At 35.0% G+C, this 9,569-nt stretch overlaps 1 protein-coding gene across 1 annotated transcript; it reads right to left on the bottom strand.

Moving 5' to 3' along the window:
* Nucleotides 1-308: 308 nt before the first annotated feature.
* On the bottom strand, nucleotides 309-4,982 carry LOC145004894 (oligopeptide transporter 4-like). The gene is made up of 6 exons (XM_078963917.1): nucleotides 4,429-4,982; nucleotides 4,224-4,321; nucleotides 1,839-2,402; nucleotides 1,492-1,744; nucleotides 1,224-1,406; nucleotides 309-1,142 (listed from the first exon to the last, which is right to left on the bottom strand). Exons 1-6 carry the CDS (start codon nucleotides 4,933-4,935, stop codon nucleotides 528-530), a joined length of 2,220 nt encoding a protein of 739 aa, XP_078820043.1. The 5' UTR covers nucleotides 4,936-4,982; the 3' UTR covers nucleotides 309-527.
* Between the last annotated feature and the right edge of the window lie 4,587 nt (nucleotides 4,983-9,569).

The following is a 9,569-nucleotide window of genomic DNA, read 5'->3' as shown; positions in this document are numbered from 1 at the left end:
GTTTTGTAATATTTTAGTATGATTTGAATTTTATAGGATTTTATTTGGATTTTAGTCATGAATTTGAAAGTAATTATCTTTATTTTGGATTTTGTACGGCATTTATACTTTTTTATAATATTAAAGAAAATTTTCTATTAATTTTTTTAAAACATAAACATTTAATTCAATAAAAAAAATCATACATTAAGGTTTAATAAAATGGTCATTTTTATGATTTAACATAACAATTCAGAAATTCTAACCAAATAACTATTAAAAATTCAAACCATTAAGATTTTAAAAATTCAAATTCTATCGAACATCCCTAAAACAATAACTCCTCTAAATTGCATTATAAGATGATAAATTCACGCTTTTATAAAACTTAACATTCATAACCCAACAAATAAATCATGATACCCTGTATCCCCATGATGCCTAAGTGCCTAACCTTCTGAATTCTTTACATTCCATCATATCTATGGATTAACAGCAAACTATTAATATGGTATAAATGTTTCCGGTATTCCCGCGAACACCATCGGTTAATTAACTGGACACCCTTGTACATTAATCCCTTTCGCTGTTGGACAAGTCGCTAATTCACAGTGTTCACCTGCAGTACCCCACCAACTCACTCCTTTCTCTTCAAGTCCCACCGAGAAATAAAGCAACACCGCCATGAAAGCCACACCGGCATCCAGTGCAGCCGAGAGAATATAATTATACCTCTGCCACCATTTTTTCCGGTACCGGAAAACAAAATAGTTGAAAACAATCCCGATTAGAATCCATGAATTGAAGTTTACTGGTGTCGCCGGTGGCATGGCACCTGTTGCTCCTAAAATCACCGGCAGGTTTACCAACGGAAGCCAAGTCTGTTTAGGAAACGCCTTGTAAAACAACCAAATAATGATGGGTCCTAATGCACCTCCGAGAAAGAACCAGTTCATCGAACTGTAATTTCCAAGAGTCCCAAAGATACGTTTAGGCCCCACTAATCCCCATATCACTGATGCATCAAAAAATACTCTATCTCCTGGACATGTCCATGGACTATCCAATGGAAGAAGTTCATCTTGGCAAATATTTTCTATCGAGTCTAGCAACCACACTGCCACAACAAGGTTTATAGTTCCCGCAAAAATAGTTCCTATAAACTATAATGTTCAACAAGAACTAGGTTAGTTTTTAACTAAAAAACATCGAACTTTTGTATTATATCAACATGCATGCATTACCTGAACCAAAAACATTGATCTAGGAGGAATCTTCATGTAATGTCCAAGCTTGAAATCACTTAGAAATGAAATAGCTTGTGTCATACTCATATAACCATAAACCTTGAAGCATACATTGGCTATCGGTCTTCCCGGCAATATAACTCCCATAATGTACTCCGTTATGATGTTTAACCCTGGTGTCTATGTTAATATATAACAAAATGTTACATTTTTTATATGTTTTTAAGATGGAAAATGAATCGTATGTATACAAAAAGATGTTAACCTGATTTGTGGTGGCAGTTATGATGCTTATTGGGAGGGTGAAAATGAAGGCGATTACAGACGCAAAGATGAGTCCCCACCATGGCATCTGAACTTGATCGTTTAAAACAGTGCAAAGTAGAAGAGAGACTACTAGTGTTACTACTAGCAACAAATGGAACCACCAGTTTGGTATGTCCTTGTATCTCTTCATGAGTCGAGTGTGTATATCTTCTTTCTCCTTGTATGAAGCTCGAAACCTATCGTATATTTCCCTGAAAGTTTATGATTACAAAACATACACGATTACACATGTTATACACGATATTTACTACTTTTAATGATCAAGAAATCGAAACTATTTGTCACCTTCCATAAAAGAAGGCCACGTGTGTTAGAGTGGATGCAATGGATGCAAATCCAAAACCATAAGTGAGAGCAAAAAACGTGCTCATATGAATCCTTCCTTGTTCTTCATACTTCGCCATGTCAATCTCAAACTTATCATTAACAATGGCGGATATGTTATACTTTTGACCCTCGGATGTAAACAAGTGTGAGGAGAATATAGGGAATCTACGAGCACCATAAAGGTCGACACCCCAGTAAGACAATGGCATAACGACATAGATTATCAGTGCATATCCCAGAAGGACATTGACGATGGCAAAGAAGGGGCTGATTAGAGGGCTGAACAAGAAAGACGCTGCAACAGACCAATCAAGGGTTATCGCTCCGACACCAAGACCTCGCATGCCGGATCCTAGTTGTTGAGCGGTGACTGAATCGGAAAACGCCCAGCAAACCCATGAGATGCTTGAGAGAGTTGAAAAGAAGTATCCCGGGATTAAGTACCATGAAAAGCTGCAAATTAGAGCGATTAGGAAGAACTTTGCACGTGTCATGCGTTGGTCGTCCTTTTCATGCAAAGCCCTGCGAAACGAATATATATGAATCAGATATTGTAATTTCACAGGTTCTTGATTAGAGCATCAATAGGAATTAAAGAGCTTTTTGTTCTTCATTATAATAGTTATTATTATTTTTGTTGTGTCAAATTACACACACATAACTAATCGAAAACTTATATATCAACATATGTAGTAGTTAATATAGTAATATTTGTTTTCTGACAAAAAATAAAATATTATTATAATAATAAAAAAGCTTACAAATAAAGTGAAAAGTATATGTTGTAAAAAAAGGAACTCCACAAAAAAAAAATTATATTACAAAGTTCAGTTTGCCAAGTAAGATAGTTTTCTTTATATATTAAATAAAGTTTTGTTTAGTAATTAGTCCAGATATATATATATAATAATTATATATAAAAGCATAACGTCACGTATATGCTTAGTGTTTTAGCATATTAGGATCTATAATTCTTTTGAATCTTGAATATTATATATTATATGAAAATATAATCGGATAGTGGATATGCATGACAGAGAGTGGAGAATCTCTAGTCAATCGATTTAGCCATCATCGATGACTTAAGGGTTACATCATTGATGACTTATGGGTCAAGTGGCAAAAAACGATAGCTGTATTTGACTTCTTTGTATACAACTCAATTTACAATCAAAACCATTTTTTTGGACTGCATGAGAATGAAGAAAATTAAAGAATAATTATATGTAACTTAACTGCAATTGAATATCCATATAACTTGAAACATGAATATGTTATGAACCAAGCAAATCTAAACCGGTTTGGTATTAGTTTTACTTTAGTTTAGAATTTATCCGTTTTAAAATAGTGCCTTTTTTTCTTATTAATTTGGTCTTTTTCAGGTTTATTGGTTCGATCAACCAAAGCTTTATGCACCACTTTATATCATAATTAAGTGCACATAAAATTGATTTGACAAAGGGATGTGTTACAAAGATAATGTATTTAGAGTATATGTCTAGTATATATCTTTTGAACTTGTTGATAATTATCCTTTATAAAATAGTTTCTAAGTGCATCAATATATATAAAATTTTAGCATTCATACGGTGCTTTAAATATTTGTTCTGAATAACATATAACCATATCGTTGAACAAGTCAACTAAATAAATAAAAATATATATAGATACTTTTAGTATTATATTAACTTTTCAACCTTCCTTTTTATCAATTTACAACAAACTAAATTAATCTTTTACCATTTTATTTAATATTTTAATCATTAATATAACAAATTTACCATAATTAATTTATATATTTCTATGTTTAGTATTTACATAAATTGTAGAATATGATAAATTTGTGACATTAAATGGTTAAAAACATATTTAATAACTTGATACCATTTATAAAAAAAAGCCACTGATTGATCAAATTAACATCTTTTATAAAGTGAATAATTATTGAGAGCGACCAACATCCAAACTAAAAGAATAATCACATAACATAGATTTTTTTATGAACAGCAAAAGGATAATTTTATTGGAATTCTGCTAAAAAATATACAATAGATCAATTACAAAAATGAATAAAATGTTTTTAAATTTCTAGAAGATTAAAATACAAAATAAATAAAACATTTAATTCGGTCACCCTCAATAATTAATCACTTTCATATATAATCAAAGATGGTAATTGTTCAATCAAAGACTTTTTAAAAACGATAAATATCTTTTCTGTATGAATGTAGAATCTCGTTCGTCAAACGTACTTGACCAAAAGGAATGTAACAGTTATTTGTATTCAAGACAAATATAAATTTAATTAAATTTGGAAGGCAATAAATTAAATGCATGCCATACCGGAAAAGGGAGACCTGAACAAGAGTCCCCGGCCACCACATATGAGCCGGCTCCACCACGTATTTCCTCAACAATCCGGCCCATCCATACCCTAATACCTGCTCAACCACCATCAAATTACTAAACTCGCCGGAAAATCACTATTAAAGTTCACCGGAGAATTTGTAAATATAGTTTGGTTACAGTTATACTTAGTATGCTTTACCTGTGTAGTAATGATTAGCAGCCAGCCGGCCAAAAAAGAAATATTCCGGTGATAAAAAGCTTTGATAATCGTGACAATGCCGACAGCATAAGGTGATCCGTTTCCAAAAGCACTTCCGGCATTAGCAAAGATGGAAATAAGAACATGCTCCTTCATGTTAAAAGGACCCGGGTTGAAGGAGAACGACTTGGCTCCAAAACCAGGCAGCCGGAACTTGGTCTCCGGCAGAACCGCCGCCATGAAGTGACCAATGGGTAGGGTGGCGACTTGGACTGTAATTTGGGTGATGACTAGTGGTTCAGTTCGGAAAGAAAAGAACTGGTTAAAGAAAGACAATAGGGCACATGAGATCAAGCCCAAGAACCAGATCCTGAATGTCCATACCGGAAGTGTCGGGTCGTCGGTGTTTGTTACAGTCAGCCGGACTTCTTCAATGGGAGAGACGTCATCGTCATCGCCGGCGATGTCTGTGGGTGAATATGTTTTCCGGTCATCAACGGTGCCCATGGGTTGAAAGAAGGCAAGAAAAAAGGGTAGGGATGTAGCTTTTAATTATCATTTGTGGCTTATATATAATCATGAGTTGAACGCATTATTATGAGTATAGCATAAATGAGTTGACTTTATTGGTCATACTCATGATTTTTTTGCCTTTAAGTAAATAATATATACAAATTTATTCTTAAGGACTATGATTATTTTTCTTTAATAGTTGTTCTTGGTTTCTGAAATGAATGCTGTTAACTCGTTTCAATATTTGTATTACACGTGAAAGACGTTATGGTCATTTTACTTTCATCATCTTTAACGTTTATAAATTGTTAGATTTTTGTTTTAGAATTAATTTAATTTATAAAGTTCTACGACTCCGACCTATCAATTACCATATATGCAACGATACAGAAATAAAAATAAACAAAAGAGTAATATCACCATCAAAATTTAATATATAATTTGAAGAGGGAAATACATAACTGGTCCTTAAAATTTGGTAAAATCGCATGTTTCGTCCAACTTTTGAAAATTTAATATAAACCATCCCATGGTTTGGGGAAATTATAGCACTAGTCTATGCGTTAAAGTTTGTTATCATAATTTTGTTAAATGCACCACTTACCCCTCACACAATGAGTATTTCCAGTCTTCATGTATCCGTCTTTCCGTACATCATTAATTCATCCATACTCAATAACGTTTCATCCTAATGAACCCCCATCGAACTACCATATTCCATCATTATATCCTTGGATATTGTTTATATAATCATCTACAACCAATTACCCTCATCACTTCAATGTTTTCTTCTTTCATTTGCTTCACAATTAGGAAGAAGTTAAAGACACATGCAAATGTACAATCGTGAAGGGAAAAGACAATAACAGAATATAATCAAAATTTGATGTATGAGAATGGTTGAATAACTCTAATCTGACTAGCTAACACTGTGATTTCCCTTATACGTACACCATAAATAGGATTGTGAGATAATGTTATCCGCAACTATTGTAGGAGATCCCTTCAAGTGTTTGAATATTACATCGTTTCTTGCCACCCAAATGTTCCACAGTAAATAGTAAAATATGGAATAGATGATAGACTTTTTCCTTGGATGATTGCCCAGATGGCCAAATGGACAAAAAACTCAGACACATTGGAGAAACTTTGATTGTGAAATCCAATCCATTTGAAGATCCACTCACGAACCACATGTGTAAAATCACATCTATCGAGAATATGGTCCACTGATTCTAATTCTTTGTTGCATAGAGGAAAAAGTGGATTAGAGACCATCAACCCCTTACCTCTAAGGATTGAGCAACTGGAATCCTGCTCATTGTTGTTATCCAAACAAAACAACGGACTTTGAGGGAATAAGTTTTGACCAACATGTACTGTATAAGTTTAGAGTCAATGAGGCGCCTCATAGTGTTGACTGCGGACCTTCCATCTAGATTAAGGTTAAAGTGAAACCTAAACAACCCAGTGGTATTTGGCACCATGTCACCAATGCTCTTGTACAACTGAAGTAACTCATTAAGCGCATCCGCCCCGTTACGATCCTGTTTCCAATTCCACGAGAAACCATCCACCGAAAGACGTTTTTCCAAGTAACAACAATTTACTTATTCCATGCTATAGAGCAAAGGAAATCTAGATTGAAAGGAGTAACCACACCAAGAATCCTTCCAATATAGGATATGGGTCTTATAACCAAGAATAAGGGTGAATAGTGAGTCTTTGTCAATATTATGACCTGAAAGACCAAAAATAGCCTTTGAGATATTACTCCACACTTCAATTGAAGTTTTCCTGACAATGTAAAACGCAGGTTTCCTGCAAAGATTATGAATGGTCATGATCGCCCCTTTCCAAATGTTGTTGCCTTCGTTTGGTAATCGCCACCATCATTTGATTAACATAGCTGTGTTTTGAGCCTTTAACATTGCAACTCCTAAACCCCCTTTTTTCTTGGAAGCAATTTCTTTCGTCCAGTCCACCCAATGTATTTTCAACTTGAGATCACCACCACCCCATAAGAATTTTCGCCTGATCTTTTCTAGAGTATCGATAATGCCTTGTGGAGCTTTCAAGAGGGACATATAGTAGGTTGGTAAACTACCCAGGATGAACTTATTAGTGGTAATCTACCACCAAATAACAGAGATTTGGCTTTCCACTCTAACAGTTTGGATCAAAATTTATCAATGATGGGTTTTCAGTTCTTTTTAGAGGCATGTTTGCACCCACAGGGACTATGAGATGAGTGAAAGGAAATGAGCCTTTGATACAGCCTAAAATGTGAGCCATACGCAGGACATTTTGATCTGAGGTACCAATCCTGAAGAGACAAGATTTGAAAAAAAGTTGACTTTTAAGCCTGAAGAGATGTGGAAGCACTTAAGAATCTGGGATATGTTCTTAATGATTTCACAGTTCCATTCATCCACAAAAATGGCGTCATCTGCGTATAATAATTATGAAATGGTGGGTCCATTGTTTGGTAGATTAATACAACGAAATAGTGATACTTCACAAGCATTTTTGATAGATACATTCAACCCTTCCATTGCAAGTATAAAAAAGAATGGGGATAAAGGGTCGCCTTGACCAATGTAACATCCATAAAATTAATGAAAATTTAAAACTTTTTCAAATATTCAAAAACCATTACTTATTATAAATTGTTTTCGAAATAGTCTCATATCAAAGTATCCCAGAAACCAAATCATAAAATGTGAGACGATGCACGATCAAGCCTTCGCCTTCCCGCGATCATCCGAAGTACCTGGAGCAAAATCCAAAATTGTAAGCCCGAAGCTTACTGGGTTCCCCTAAAATATATGTACATCAAATAACACACATATAATAACAACATATTATGGGCCCAATCAACCATCGGGTTGGAATGCTCGAGGCCCTCAACCATCGGGTTGGAATACCAAGATACTATGGGTCCAATCATCCTTGGGATGATATACCCTTGGCCAACAACCATCGGGTTGGAATACCCACATACTATGAGTCCAATCATCCTCGGGATGGAATACTCTCGACCTACAACCATCCGGTTGGAATGCGCTGGTCTGTTGGCTCTTGCACAAAGCATATAATCCTTAACCGACAATCAATCATGTGCACATATATCAGATCATCACATAACAGTCTACAGACAGACAAACCGATCTACATATCACTAAGCATAGTACATCCTATCTACCAGGATACCAATCTAACTGATCATAACCACATAAAACCATCCTATTTACCAGGATACTGATCTAACAGATCACACTAACAATAAAGCAGGATAACAATTCAAAGGGCCGACCTTGGTGCTATCGAGCCTTGAGTATAGTGAGGAAGACTCACCTTACAATGTCAAACTGTACTGAACTGAAAAAGATCAAACTCCCGAAGCATGAATCCAACTCAAATACCTACAACCACCGTTGATCTAATTCTTTAAATTCCCAAATTACCTCAGAAGTCAAACTTGGTCAACCCTTGGTCAAATTCAAAGTCAACAGCCAAGCTCAATAGTTAATGTTGACCCAACTCGTCGAGTGCAGTTTACAGACTCATCGAGCTCCTTTATAACTCAGAAAGTCGCGAAAACCCCTCTTAAATTTCCGAGTTACCAAGTAACTCGTCGAGTCCATGCAACATCCAGAATATCGGGAAAAACCCTAACCAACTCGTCGAGTGATATGGGAATATTTAGTTATAAAATTCATGCATTATCTTAATACTTTATGTTGTTTTTGTCTCATTTAATGAGGAAAAGGTGCTTAATTAGTTTATAATTTCATTTTTCAGCAACAATGACATGCTCGGATGGAAAAGGAAGCGGAACTAGCGATTGGAAGCTTGGATCTTGTATTTTGAAGAAGAAGGATGTTGCTGGATAGTTTGATCCCTCGTCAGTGTTTTGGAAATATGTCATAAACCGTAACTTTGATTGACAAGATTCAAAATGTTCTGAAAACTAGACACAATTTCGGACGACTTTTGTGTTTTGAGAAAATGCTGATTCCAAACGGAATCACCGAGTAGGCCATCAACTCGACGAGTTGGTTAGAACTTTTGCGATTTTGGACATGCTGACTTGCTGGGTTTTAAGTGATGGACTCGCCGAGTAGGTCACTGGACTCGCTGAGTAGCCCCTGTTTTGTGAAATCTATATAAAGGGACTTTTAGATTGATACCAGAGGAGATAGATGAACCCTTGGAGGCCAATTGTCGACTAAAGGTGTTGCTGGAGCGTGTGAAGCTAAGGAATCAACCCTACATTCAATTTTAAGGAGAATCAAGTCAAAATCAAGTTTACTCTTACCTAATCTCTTTTTTGAACTATGTTTTTACAAATTGATTTTGTTTTTGAGCTTGTTTCTGTTGTAATCATGAGCTAAAACTCATAACTTCTGTTTAGGATAGATGATTTTGTGATTATGGTTTGATTTTATGGTAGGATTGATTTAATATTGGTGATTTTGTTGATTTTAGCTTGTTAAAGAACCTTATGTGTGATTGAAAACTATTTTTCTATTATTAGGAAGTTAATTAAGCTGTATGAACATCTCTTAATTACTACCTCATATAATTTATTTCACCACTTTGTTATATGACTAGGTTTAACGACT

This window comes from Lactuca saligna, chromosome 7 (genome assembly GCF_052625555.1).
Source record: "Lactuca saligna cultivar CGN05327 chromosome 7, ASM5262555v1, whole genome shotgun sequence".
NCBI classification, from domain to species: Eukaryota; Viridiplantae; Streptophyta; class Magnoliopsida; order Asterales; family Asteraceae; genus Lactuca; species Lactuca saligna.
The sequence above is the reverse complement of the archived record's forward strand: the minus strand, read 5'-3'. Positions and strand labels throughout refer to the sequence as shown.

What these genes read in the sequence shown, in the direction of transcription:
- LOC145004894 (XM_078963917.1), bottom strand. Translation starts at nt 4,935, where the DNA reads ATGGGCACCGTTGATGACCGGAAAACATATTCACCCACAGACATCGCC. An exon ending in GTTCAGGTCTCCCTTTTCCG is followed by an intron (nt 2,403 to 4,223) that starts GTATGGCATGCA and finishes TTCGTTTCGCAG; the next exon opens with GGCTTTGCATGAAAAGGACG. An exon ending in TAACTGCCACCACAAATCAG is followed by an intron (nt 1,407 to 1,491) that starts GTTAACATCTTT and finishes ATATTAACATAG; the next exon opens with ACACCAGGGTTAAACATCAT.